Source organism: Artemia franciscana, chromosome 10, assembly GCF_032884065.1.
Source record: "Artemia franciscana chromosome 10, ASM3288406v1, whole genome shotgun sequence".
In the NCBI taxonomy this organism is placed as follows: domain Eukaryota; kingdom Metazoa; phylum Arthropoda; class Branchiopoda; order Anostraca; family Artemiidae; genus Artemia; species Artemia franciscana.
Window position 1 is genome coordinate 42248019 of NC_088872.1, and position 14815 is coordinate 42262833.

Sequence of the window (14815 nt, forward strand, 5' to 3'; positions counted from 1 at the left end):
TTTTGATGGGTAAGACTAATCTTGATGAAACTTATATGTTTAAAATCAATATTAAAATACAATTCTTTTGATGTAACGATCTGTATCAAAATTCCATTTTTTAGAGTTTCGGTTACTATTGAGCCGGGTCGCTCCTTACTGCAGTTCGTTACCACGAACTGTTTGAAAATTTGAAATTAGTATTTCATTTGAATTTCTTGAGCGAATTGTCCAGTCATTTAGTTGAGACCTCTGACAGAATACTTCGTGCTGAACTTAAAAGAATAGAATCACTTGTCATTCAGGAAACAATAAAAAAATTTTGGTTAATATATTGCTAACTTTTGGAAGTATTTTTGTGTATTGAAGTGTTTAAACTTTTATTTTTATGGATATTGATGTTCCGTTTAAACCAAACATTGCGGTTCTCAACATTGCTGCTGAGCCTGCAAAAATTTTTTGAACCGTTCAGACAATTTCTAGCAAAAAACACACAATAGGAAATAGCTTTAAATAAGTAGGATTACGGACATTTATCTATAATAATAATAATAATTTATTACAAACCCGCTTATAAAAAAGAAGCATGAAAAAGCGGAGCAAAACAAAAGAAAAGAGAAAATAAAGACGAAAACAAATCAACCGAACATAATAATCTACTAAATACAAACAAATCACACTTCAACTATCAAGCAAGAAAGTCGCTGGGAAATCAAATAATAGTGCCCTGTGTTTCACGAGAGCTTGTTTTTCAAAATTCGGCATGAACTCAACAGGATCAGGTATATGATACTTTTCTAGCAGACCAGTGTTACGGAGGTAAAGTGGCAGACCAAGCAGAAACTTTAAATATTTGCAAAAGCCTGAACGGATTCGCAACATATCCGAATTCGATAGCCAATGCCAAACGGGTGAGATGTAGTGAGCAAAGGGAAGAGCGACGGCACGATACAACCTAGCAAGGATATGCTTATTAAATTTAAACTTCAGAGCTGCAAGTTTAGCATACCCAGACCGAAAACCCGACAGAACCTGGTCAACAAAAAGAGCACGCGAGCTTCTGAGGTCGCTTCCATATGTGATACCTAGGTACTTCAACTTGCGGCTTGGAAGTACTACTTGCCCTGCAACGGTAACACAGGTAGCCTCGCGACGGGCAACTTCAGACGGCGCACGCGGGGGTTCAAATACAAGAAATTCTGTTTTAGCAGGGTTAATAACCAGACCAATATTAGTATAACCTCGACTTAGGAGATCGATATTAGCTTGAAGGTTACAAAGCGATGTGCTCACCAGTAGTATGTCGTCGGCGTAGCACAGTAGGCTCACATCCATACATTCAGTGTTAAAACCACCGTTAATCTTTTTTGTTACCGACGAGGTTAGTGAATTGAAGAGTACAGGGCTTAAAACCGACCCTTGACGCAGTCCCCGGTGAAGCTTAATCGGTTTCGACAGGAGTTCACTACTCAACTTAACACGGATAAGGCTACTCGAATACCAGTGCCATAGGACGGCCGCTACATGTGGGTTCACACCTTGGTGCAGCAGGTTCAAAATTAACTTTGAATGAATTACCGAATCGAACGCCGCGGACACATCTACTGCACAAATTAAAAGAGTCCGTGATTGATTCTGAGCTTTCGATACTATACGCGTAAGAAGGCGATGTGCAAATGCACAACCGAGGTGGCGACGGAACCCGAATTGTCGATTGTCAATTTTACACTTTCGTAACAGCTCAGGTAACAGAAGTCTCTCTAACACTTTGCTTAATGTACTAGAAACTGTTATAGGCCTATAGCTAGAGCAGAGGTTACGATTTTTTCCCTTCTTCAAGACGTTAGACACAATACCTAGGGCAAACGACTTAGGGACTGCACCAGAATCAAGGCACATTTGATATAGCAGCGTCAAGTGCTCAATGAGCAGAGGTGAGCCACAGCGGAGGTGTTCAGTCACAATTCCGTCGTGCCCGGGAGCCTTGCCCTTTCTCAGCTGCTTAATAACCTGGAGCACTTCGCCTATTGAGACGGTAAAATAGTTCCGTTGGCTCAAGAGGGACGCAAAAGCTCGTGAGAGCTCACTATCACTTTCGGTTGTTAGTTGGGCATGTTTGATCCCAAAAACTTCACTATAGTGTTTTACCCACTGCTCCTCAGGTATGTTACTAGCAGGGTTTGTCACTGGTTTAGACTGTCTAAAAGACTTCCACATAGATACAGGATTATTTGCTGCTTCTTGGGAAGCAAGTTCGGCTTCGGCAGCTTTAAGATCACTTACAGACTTATTATAAGTTTTTTTCGTGTTGCGGAACTGCTCAAACACTACACCTGACCTAGGCCTCTCGCAATCGCGCCATAATCTCAGCCAAAACTTAGCACGAGCTTTGGCTTGCCTTACTTTAGGAGAGCGACTCCAGCCAGGCTTGCTGATTCCAGGTTTAAAACGGCGAGTGGGTACAGAAGCCTGCTCAGCCGTTTTCATTGCATGTATAATCTCAGTACAATAAATGTCTAGTGCTACCAAATCACTCGAGCCATGCATCAAGAGCTGAAAGGGAACTTTTATCTTTCCGAGAATCTCATCACATGTCTGTTTATACTGGTCGGCGTTTATTTTATTCCACTCAGTCTTGGTAGCATAAATTTGGGGCTTATTCGGCCTACACGGGAAGAAGTTAGCCTTAAAGCACAAGCCAAGGTGATCACTTACTGTGTGCTCAGAGTCCACGGTGACTGGAGCACCTAGAGAGAAGTTACATAGCACATGGTCAATGTTTGTCGTTGAACCGGAATTATGGATGTACGTATATGCGTCAGTCTTTTCACAGAGATCATACCCAGCTGGGATTACTGAGAAGAAGATTTCGGAGAGCTTATTTGATGGGTTCGTTAAGTCGCACTGAAAGTCACCGCAGACTAGCACTCTTCGATTGCCCAGCCTAATAAGTAAGCGCGAGAGGCGGCCACAAGCTTCCGAGAACCGTTTTTCGGAAGAGAGGGTGTTTAGGTTTGTTGGTAGATAAACCGTGATCAGAACAAAACCCCCGGGGCCAGGAAAATCTACAGCGAGGAAGAACTCACACGATTCCAGCTTTTGACATTCAAGCGAACTGTCCGTTATGATAGCAGTGCCCCCACTAGGTCGACCGCGGACTGAGGACCTTTTTGCTTCATGCATGAACACAGTTTTTTGATTCAACTGTTCGAAAAGACCAAAATTTTCGGAGGTGAGTAAATGTTCTTGTAAGCACACAACATTAAATTGACGGCATAGTTCTTTAACGTAGTCTAGTTTGACTGAATTGTGCCCATAGATATTTCGGCAAATGATGGAGAGAGAAGTCATTTCGTTGTAGTAGGCTTTTCATAGCATTTCTAACTAGTGGCATCTCATGCTGTATGAGGGGTGGGTGTTGTGGCCTTCTGGGCATAGAGCACATTTAACTGTGGTGGACTATGTCATTGCCATTTTAAAAACAATAGGCTTTCTACTATCTAGCAATTCAGCACTTAAAATTGTATGTTCGAATTTTTCGTATTAACTCGGACTACTCAGTAATTTTTTTTAATTTATCAAATTACAAGAAGTCGTTCCAGGGGATATTCCAGGAATCCCCCCCGCAATGGAAAATAGCTCCCAGGGGAAATTTCCACATGGAAAATTTCTCCCCTGAAATCTCTCCCCCACGCATAAAAATCTCCCAGGCAATTCCTGCCCCGCTGAAAATTGAGTTGACAAAGAGAAAGTAAGAATTAATAAGAAAAAAAAATCGCTCAGGAATCCTGGAAAATTCCCCCCAGGTGAAGTCAACCCTGGAACCCCGGAATTTCACTACCCAAAAAAAGTTTTCACAATGGAAAAATACCCATACAGAAATCCTCATCCCCGAAAATGTCTTTATACTTGCCAATAATAGATACCAATAGCTCATAAAATAGCTCATACAAATAAAGAAATAAAACGAAAAGAAATGTGGCTATCGTTTGTCCCATTGCCGCAAGAGATAAAAAGAAATGCCGTTCATCCGCATGGCGAGAAGGTAGTGTGATCCTTGCAGTTATTAAAGAGAAAGTATTGACAGCAAAACCTAGATAAAAGAAAATTTATTTAAAACATACATCTTTACTTCACTCTGACAGCCAAATTCATAACATGCTTACCTGTCCCCAGCCGGAAGCTATGCATTTAACTCCTAAGAATTTTTCGTCGTCTATTTCGTCAGAAATGCAAACAATCCGGATATACTCAGTGGTGTTGACTGGAGCAGCCAACTTCATTAATGCTGGAAGATGGACCACAATTAGTTATACTTCCAAAGAATACTTTTCTTTTTGTTTCACGGCCGCATTATAATCAACAATGCAGTAACTATTTTTTTGCGGCCGATTACATAGAATTACATAGCATAATATAATAACTAGCTATGCCTCTAAACTTTACCCAGTGAACCCATTTAATTTAATATATAAATGCAAAAAAGACATGAAACAACAAAAGAAGCTCATCTAGTTTCTATCTCAGTTAATTTAGCATCCATCTCTTATTCATCGGGCCGTGGGCTCTAACTCTACATTAGGCTTTTTCGGTCGGTATTAAAAATACAAACATCGAGAATAAATTATTTTTTTCAAGATAATCGTATTTCTGGGGCAAAAAATCACACACAATTTGTGTGTAGGCTTATATGGGTAAATAATTTAATTGAAGACGACAATAGAGGCACGGGATCTTTTCTCTGCGTAAATGAGCACAAGTTAATTTTACGAATAACTTGTCAACGTGTGTTTAATGTGTACATCCGATTTAGTCATTGAATTTAACTTAAAGGTAAATAGAAAACTGATAAAAGTATTTTTACATAGGCATGACACGGTTGTAAGCATTTGCCATGTTCAGTCGGTAAACTAAAGCATAAAATTCTTTTTTAGTACAGACTATGCAGATCATTGTCCAAGCGAAGTGACTACCAGCCACAAGGGCTGAGCAAGCAGAAAGAGATCAATAAATCTCTGTGTATCCAGTTTTTGCTAGCCAAAATTATCGCGAAGCTAAACTTTTTGGCTAGTTACATCGTAAATGTTGCCAATGCTTAGCAAAAGCGTCCGAGTTCGGGTAACAAACTAGCAACATCTGGACCATTCCACAGATGGAGTCTTCTAAACTGATTTATGGAAGCATAAGACTCAGCTCCTCTTTAATTCTAACTGTTTTGATTTTTTAGGCTATGTTGACAAACGATTGATGGTACTCATATTTTATAGCGCCTATGCTAAGTTCTTTGTCTAAGTAGAACCGGTTTCTCTGACTAATCCTAATGGAATATCACAAAACATAATGAAAATATAATACTTTAGAAACAAATTTGGGCTATATATTTGCATATTAGGGGGAGGGGGGTAATGTACAGCATCTCTGCATGCAAGATGTGTTAGGTACAATTATTCTGCATATTATGAAGTAAGAAGTGTTTTCTGACTTCAAACTGTCCAAATACTTTATCCCCCCTCCTTATGTGCAAAGGTAAAGCCCAAATTATATATTTACCATCTATTCTGTCATTTGTTCTTGTTTGCCTCGCGCTAAGCTGAAAGAAACTAATGAAGAAAGCGATTCTACAGCGCGTCAATGAATGAAGAACTTAACATAGGCGCTATAACATATATGTACCCAATTGATAATTGCAAAGTTGAGTTCCCTTAGTTGGTTCGTTGGATCGTCCTGTGTTAACATGAACGCGTCAATTCGTCCGTGTCGAGTTGAATGTGTATGGTTTCTTGCCTTGAGAGTTCCTTCGTCAATTTGCTGAGTTGACTTCGTTGTCATAATTAAAGATAATATTCATTTACTGAAACAATTAGTATCGCTTTAGTTTGGTGTGAGTGCGTTAGAGCACATAAGTGAGTGTGACAGCTATTGAATGGCGTGTCAGTAGTCTAATCCTTCCCTGAATGATTAAATTTAAAAAAAAAGTTTTTTCAATCTAAAGTGAGAAGCAACATTAAAACTTCAAACGAGCAGAAAACATTTGGTATGTGAGGGGCTGTCCCCTCCTCTACCCCTCAGTCGTTACGTTCAAGTTTTTTAGCGTCGAAGTTTTTTCAGCAGTCGTCTTAAAGAATAGGGGAAAAAATCCAATTTTTGCGTAAAGATCAAGGGGTAGAGGAGGAGGAGGCAAACCCCCTCATATACGGAATTAATTATGTTGTTTTAAGTTGTAATGCCGCTCCTTACTTTCAGTTGAAAAAATAGTTTTTTATTGAATTTCTTATCATTTTTGGAATCATGTCTGGATATCCCCAACCCCCTCTGTGAAAAATTCCTCCTGGAAAATTTCCCTCCAATTCTCCACGTAGGAGATTCCAGGCAGAAGCCCCCCCTCTCTCCAAAAGAAGTCCTTATAGGCTATGTTACAATACCAAATACTATACGTAAAGGATGGGCAAACTGCATAATATTCAGCCTTTTCCTCAAGGGTTGTGAGGGGGTCATGTCATCCCCAGAGGCCAAGTTAATGGACCTTAAAATTATGCTGAGCCAAACGACTATAGAAAAATATCAACCGGACGTCATTGGGGGAAAAGGCATAATTGCCTCAGACAGTGGGATTTCACCACATTTTTCGCAGTAATACAAAATCGTTCAAAGGATAACCTAAAACTATCCTAAGAAAGCTTTTAGAATCCATCTCGCTTTCAATTAAATAATTAATCGCGTAGCATCTCCTCTTTATTTCATTTCTCATCTAAGCCCCTTTGTCTTCTTATCTGTACTTTCCGAAAATGTATTAATATAAAAAATAATTATATTTACATACAAAAACTCGAAACCCCCCAAAAACTCTTTTATTTGCCACATATTCCTGTCTAACACTCTCAAATCGTCTGCGTAATTCAAATCTTTGGGAGTGTTTCTTACCAAGAATAGTATCATGCACTCCCATAGGTTTCGCTGTGTTCCTTAGAACAAGTTCCTATAAAATGAATCAATGTAAACGGGGATAAACATATCCCTGTTTCAGTCCTGATTCCACACCAAAATCTAGCCACAAATAGCTCTCCGTTAATCAAAAATTATCACTGAACCGTTTACTAGCCGTAAAATTACAATAGCGTGACCATGTGGCTTGTAGATATGGTTAAGAATAAGATAATAACTAAATTGAAATAATTCGGGTGATACTCGAAAATTTGCAATCATTACTGTAATTTTGCCGCTATGAAAATTAGTAAAAAGGGAAAAGATGCATATTTTAGTATTACACTTTCTTTTATTAAAGATTTATGGAGGAAGTTCAGATGCTCAAGAGGTCTAATGTTCAGAATTGATTTTCATAAATTCATTAAATCAACCGTTTGGATCACTTGGGAAATTCAGAAGATTCAGTCCCCTGATTTTGGAATAGAACTAGAAAGTATGAGATATGATTATAACCAAAAGCTACTATAAAGTATTAGTTCCTAGGGACAACAAGTGATCTCCTTCCTTACAGGAACCTTTTATTCCGTAAAAGGAAATAATCTAGCCCTTCAAATGTAAAATGAAATGCGAAAATTCCTTAGTTGGAGGTTTGCAATTCGCAATAGACATTTACAAAAGAATTGATAACTTTTGGAGCAAACACAGAGAAAAAAAAACTACTAAGCTAATAGAAAAAACAAATAATGATCGACAAAAGAATGTCATAAAACAGTCAACTTATCTAGGTCAGGGTTGCTACGGAGGAAATTTATTTTAGTACCTAAAAGCAGACAAACTATGTCATATTTACCCAAAAAGAAACCATGTACTGAAATGAAAGCCAAATTCATATTTTTCCAAGAAAAAATACGTTGATTATCGCAGAAAAATTGAATTGCCAAAATAGATTATAGACAAGAATGTTGACATAATTTTTTTATCGTTGGTATAAAAAAAAAAAAACAAAGAAGCGTTTCACAAACAGCCTTTCGGAAATAATATCTGGATCCACTATTTTTCTTTTTAAATTAGGGTAAATAAGTGGTTTGACTCCGGATCTTTTTATCTTCGAAATAAAATAAAAAGTTTTTCAAATAAAAGTAAAGAGCGACAGTAAAACTCAAAAGGAGCCAAAATTACCCTGTAAATGAGTAAAGCTTTTACCCCCTCATCCCACCCACCTCTTTACGATTAACAAGGGTTTAGCTGGAAACATTTTAAGGCACCAAAGATATAAGCGGTTCGTAAAGTCATATGTTTTATTTACCGATTGTCTTCAAAAAACGTGAAGTGAGAACATTATTTTTTAGAGCAAATGCAAATAAATATGCCCTTCTATTCCAGAAGCATTGTGAGAAAATAAATGAAATTTTTAGAACTTTGCTCTTCTAATCAAGAGTTTATTTTTGAAGCATCCGCAGAAAAAGAGAACATTTGGCATAAGTAGGGGGAGGGGACATAGGTCGAAAGCCCTCTTTATATACAGGATAACTTTTTTTCTAACAGGATTTCTTCTAAATTCTATCTTCAGGAGTTTGCCATCATAATCATAGTCATTGCATTTTTTTTTTTCATTTAAATAACTACTAGGAGTTTCCATTTTACATCATATTTTACCATAATGCGACTCCCGGCTGGAAAGGCAAGGACGGAGCCTTGTTACCTTCCAATCATTTCCAACTCATGAAAAGACAAATCACTATTTCTACGACCTTCTACGGCTGATCCCTTCGACCTTGTACCACTACTATATACGAGTGATATTCTACGACTATCAGTTCAGTCTGGGCAACCCTGGTTGTCGTAGAATTTCCCTGCAAAAAAGAAATTGGATCTCCAACAAAAAATTTTTGTGGAACTTAAACAACTAAAAAACAAATCCCATTTTTGTCGAAGCTGTGATTCATGTTTAAGGTCCAACAAATTGTTGAAATTATCAAGATTTATATATTTTTCAGTAGAAAAAATATAACTCTCAGCTTAAATAGGTCTTATCAATCAAAATGGTTTGGATTTCAATAGGAAATTGGAATTTCTTGAATATCATATTAAATTTGACTATGAAGCTCGTTAAACTAAATTTACGTACAATCATTTTAAGCTTATAATTAATATTTTTAATATCGTATAGCTTATGAAATAGTTACAGTATATCAATAAAAGAGAAACAATCATTTTGGCTGTTTCTATATAAAAACAAGACAGGAAATTTAAAACTTGTGATTATGCTTCACAACATCACTTCTGTGGTACAGAGTATAAGGATATTAGGATATATTCTTTTTCCCACAGTTTAAGGATATTTTCTTCTTACTGTGATGTGGTATGATCACCCAGATTTCGTTGGGAAATCGACGATTTCACTATTCTTTATGATGAGCGAAAAACTACCTCTGAGCGGGGAGAGGACTGGTTCCGGCTTATGTTGGAGCTTATTTATTGAGGGCCGTTCCCAGGTGCTATTATGATCAGTTGGGACCAGATTATTACCATGGGCATAACATATGGCTTATATTCACTGTATGTAAATCAGGGTTGCCACCGTTAATGAATCATCACCAAGTATGTTGATTTTACAGATAATTCAGTAAACAGATTGAAATTTCAATTTGAGCTTATAAATCCTATATTCTACAAGTTGAAGATTCAATAATGACTCAGGAATTCCAATAAAGCCCTAAATATTCAATTCCAACGATTTTCATATTTGAAATTCGAACTTTTTGCTGACAAACATTACAAGTAATATTTGTCAAATTTTAACAATTTTTTCTTTTTACAGAGTAGGGAATTTAGGGTAGAAGAGAGCATAGAGTCCGTCAATCAAGCATTATTGCATTTGCCCTCAGTATTCATTAAAAACATTAGAACATGGTCTTCTTTCCCCTAAAGCTTATCAATTAGCAATTAGACCTAGAATATAGCATTTGCGTAAGATATTCATAAAAAAGAGAGAAAGCTCTTGCAGCCCTAAACTGTCTCCGGATTAAATTTCTGTGCGATCAAAATTCGAACAAGATATACCTCCCTATTTTCTAATGCAATTCACTGATAAACTTATTTTTTTGAAATTAGTCGTTTTCTTTATTTGGGGTCCTATCCTGAAAATCTCTTTTGAAAAGCTTTTATTTTGATGAAATATCTGTAAATTAGCAATTAGCCCGCACTTTTTCGACTATAAATCCTTCTATGCAAAACAACAATTCTTCATAATTTTGTAACCTTACTCAGCAGGCTTCACGTGCCAGGCTCCCTTCGGAGACCTTGACATTTTGCCAAGATATGATGTGTGAATGTGATGGGCACATTGGTAAAAAAAAAAGGTAGACACATGGGCCTAATTACCCCTTACCCACTTTGCCTCCTAAGAAGGACACTAAACTCATGATTTCCTTTCGAAAAAAACCCTTCCCGAAATTCTACAGCGTCTGGTTAAATATGAATACCCCAGGTGAAAATTAAAAAAGAAATAAAGAATAACAGAAAATGAACTAAACACAAATCTGCGAAATGAAAACTTAGAATTTTCGGGTTTTGGTAGTTAGGGGTCAGGAAATTTAGTGAGAGGCTGTTGGGCATCGTAAATTTAACGCTGCAATTTTCATCAAGACCAGAGATTTCTTTAAAAGGATGCCCTTTCTGAAATTTTCCAAATTTATTTAGGCTAATAACCACTAAACTTATTGAGTTTTGAATGCTTGGAATCAACATAAAATGGAGATTATTTTGATGTATATATTGCTTCGAGACTTCTGTGTTTGTAGACTGTCTGGTAATATTGATGCTGGTCGCCTTTTTGATAACAGTTCGATACCAGTAACTGAATGGTTAAAAGTTTACTGAGGTAACTGCATATGCGTTTTGTGTGTGTTCTTTATATGACATATAACGTGACAGTTCTCTTTTGGTATTTGACCAGTCAACAACTAATTGAATTTAAGCCGGATTAACTCTGTACCTGTTTGGAATAAATAACGAGTGAAATACTTTTGAACTTGTAATTGAAACTTGTTAGATAGATTTATAAACTTGTACATGATTACGGCTTAAGGATTATTTATGGATTGTGGCCGTGAGTTAGTATTCAGCACTACTATCATCTGAGTCGTGCATTGAAATATTCGGATTACTTGCAAATCACTGGATCACTTGCCCTACTCAAAGATAAGTTATTATTTATTCTCAAGGCATTCACTTAGCCAGTGTGGATCATTTCATAATTATGCCTATTGAGAACTTCTTTGTGGATATACCTTTTTCGCTTAATTGTTTTTGGATTGATACCGAGTCGTGAGTGAAATTTGCTTATTATGGACAATTGGAATACCAGTACGCTTTATTATTGCCCAGTTTTGAATTTTGCTCAGCACAATCTCGATGAGGGGTTGGACCATCAGTCGATTGTGAAATACGCAAGTGATTTTTTCCCGTATGAAGATGTTCTTGGCGCTAAGAAACTTTTACATAGCAATTGCTTCCCAGATGAGCCTATACCTCGTCGTTCGGGACCCAGTGCTAAGAATAGTTCATTGTCGGACATTATCGCTACTATTTCTTGCTGCTCTGCAGAAAATATTGATATTCCAGAGTTCGTGATCAAATCCACCTCTGAAGTCCCTAGCATTCCAGCGTCAGCTTATTCTATCCTTACCGCCAAAGTCAACCAGTGCCTTGATCAGCTAAAATCGCTTGCTCACCTCAATAGTCCAGCAACGTCTATAAATAATTCTTTGGTCTCAGATAGTAAGGTTACCAATCGCAAACCCTCGTACGCCGTCGTTCTTAAATATCCGCCTCCATAACTAAGAGACCCTGTTTCTCGCAAGGAAAAGTTTGATTCTTTTGCCGAACATGACGGAATTATGTCGGTAAAGTCCGATCCGGTAAGGAAAAGATGGGTTGTTGTTAAGCGGAATAAAGTTTCCGCCAATTCTCTTGCCGCATCTGCTGTTGCGAGCTATCCAAATATTCTTGCTAAAGTGATTGATCGCAAACCTCTTGAAGGAATTAGGGGACTTCCCGATAGTGTTTCTAGCAGTATACTCATCTCCGCTATTCCTGGTCTTTTTGACGCCAGCCAGATCGGCTCTTCTCATACATTCCGTTTAGAGTTCCTTGATTCCGCTGCACTAAAATCTGCCATCGCTACAGGTATGCGCTTGGGTTACGAGTCTTTTGAAATATCGGAATACAAAGAACTGCCCAGACGGTGTCTTAGATGCCACAGTATCCATCATTCGTTGGCTCACTGCCCATGTGTCCCGAATGAGATGAAGTGCTCTAAATGTTCTGGATGCCATTCCAATACTAAATACTATCCTTGCTTAGAGGCTCCGAAATGTGCCAACTGCGGCGAAGCTCATGTTTCCTATAGTATGAATTGCCCAGTGATCAAACGCGCTCTGAACTCTGCTCCAAAATGAACCAAGCCACTATTTAAGTTTTGCTTCTCTCAATATTAGCGGCACAAAAGACAAAGACTTGTTAATTAATGAATTATTAGTCCATGACATAGTGTTCTTGCAAGAACATCTTTTGACCAAATCAAACGTTTCTAGCCTGAAGCGATCTTCTGTCCACCATTTTTTCGCAAGATGTCAAGAAAACTAGAGGCCGTCCTTCCGGTGGCCTAGCAATTTTCTTCCGTTCCCCATCAAAGCCCTCTGTGATTCATTGTGATGATAACATCTTAGCGATTCAATGTGACAGTACCGCCTTTATAAACTTTTACTTACCTTGCGATCGATGTTCTATAGCATCGTTCACATCTTTCGCTAAATGTTGCTCCAGTTTAAAGTCTCTACTCGAAAGTTTACGTTTGAAACCTAAATTGGGTTTTAGCTGGTGACCTTAACTGTGACATTCTTGGTACCTCCGATAGGTCAATCCTCTTGTTAGAATCACTTCCTAGCATACATCACGTCGCAGTTAAGAGCCTCCCATTAACGTATATTCATAACAGAGGCTGTTCAAAATCGAACCTGGATCACGTGATCTCTTCCAGTTCCAGCTTAATCTCATCGATTGTCAGGGTGGACGAAGAGAATATTGATGACGATCATCTTATTCTTGGCTGTAATTTGTCCTGTGAGCTATCTGGCAAAACACTTTTGGCTCAGCCGAAGTGGCATACGAAGTTGAACTGGGATCGTGCTAATGTCCCACTATACCTTGCCACGCTAACTGCTTTACTGTCGACCATAAAAGTGCCATATCACCTGCTGCAAACGTCAGTTTCCTCGCCTTCAAGTAGAGTTGACCTAAATTGCTATTATTATCAAATTGTCCATTGCCTTAAATCAGCTTCCAAAGCTGCAGTGCCTGTGGATAAAGTTCGGATTGGTACAAGAAAGCCTACTTGAAACTTTGATCCTGAAGTAAAACGTGCTAAGCAAAAAGACAAATTTTGGTTACGTATGTGGATATCATGTGATCAACCATCGTCCGGGGCTGTTTTCTCTGTGAAACAAAAGTGTAAACTTGTAATATAAGGCCAGTTTGAAGAGAGCACGCTTGAATGCATTGCCAGGCCCCACCGATAAGGCCTCCTGGAATAAGGTTATTAATAGTGAGAAATGTTCCCCATCTACCCTATCTTGTCTTCAGCTAGCTAATTTTGTTGATCATTATAAGTGTGTGTTCAGTGTATTTAATAGTTATCTTCAGTCTTTTTATTATAAGTTGCTTAAACTACTTTTACCATACCGTCTTCTGCAGGCTCATGTCCAGGCTGTAGCAATATATGAAATTCGCCGGGCTTTAAGAAAAATTAAGCGTTCAAATAGCCTTGATGGTGACGGCCTTTCTTACCGATTTTTTGCTTATGATTGTCCTGCTCTACTTAACCATCTACAAATATTTTTCCAGTCTTGCTTAGCACAGTCGCTTGTTCCTGATAGTTTCCTTTGTGGCCGTGTAACGTCTATTCAAAAGCGAGGCAAGGACCCCACGTCATGTGTAAATTATTGTCCCATTACAATATCGTGGTTTTTAAGTAAGTTGCTTGAACATTTGTTACTACCAGAAATTGAGTCGAATTGTGATTTTACGCCTTTTCAATTTGGTTTTCGGAAAAGTTTCGGTTGCTCCCATGCACATCATATTTTAAGCCGACTCATGAAAGATGCCGTAAAAACTAAAATGTCTTCATATTGTCTTACTGTTGATATTTCTGGAGCTTTCGACAATATTGTGCACCCTCAGGCTCTATTTTCCATTGCGTCTTCAGGTATTAATCCTTCCGTACTAAGTTTATTGTCTTCTTGGTATTCAAAGTCTAAAATTCAAGTTACCTGGAATGGCCAAATATCTGAACCGGTAAAAATTAATAAGGGAGTTCGGCAAGGTGCCGTATTGTCTCCTAGTATATTTAAATGCGTGCTTGCATCGTGACTGCGTCCCCTTAAAAGTTCTGTTTTTTATGGTAATATGGGTTTGTCTTATATTGCATATGCAGATGATGTTCTTCTTGTTGCCCGGACTCGCCGTGGATTGCTTTCTTATTTTACTATATTAACCAATGAACTATCTAAGATTGGAGTGAATCAAGCCGTGAAAAACCTACGCGTCGTTTACGGAATAATATCCCCAAACAAAAGCCGTTATAACCGCAACGGTTTGTGCATAATTTAGAACGCTTATTGCGCCCCTGTGCTTTTGTTCTTATCAGGCATGGCTCATCTGTTTCGTAAGAAAGATCGACATACTCTACGTACGGCTTATTTCAGATATTGCAAATTCCTCCTCCGGCTTCCTAGATGGCACCGAAACAAAAAAAATAATTGCTCGATTTGGTTTAATTGATGTGCCTTCTCGGATTCGGTCTTCCAGTGATGATTTATGTAAAGACTATCAACTTTATTCACGTTTATGA

The 14815-nt window shown here is 38.1% G+C and overlaps 1 protein-coding gene across 3 annotated transcripts in view; it reads right to left on the bottom strand.

The window, feature by feature from the left end:
* LOC136032209 (chymotrypsinogen B-like) overlaps positions 1–14815 on the bottom strand; it is a 58594-nt gene that overhangs the window by 15430 nt on the left and 28349 nt on the right. For all 3 annotated transcript variants that reach the window (XM_065712415.1, XM_065712416.1, XM_065712417.1), the window contains one exon: positions 4146–4267. In XM_065712415.1, coding sequence (XP_065568487.1) covers positions 4146–4267 — 122 coding nt within the window. The remainder of the gene's footprint in view (positions 1–4145; positions 4268–14815) is intronic.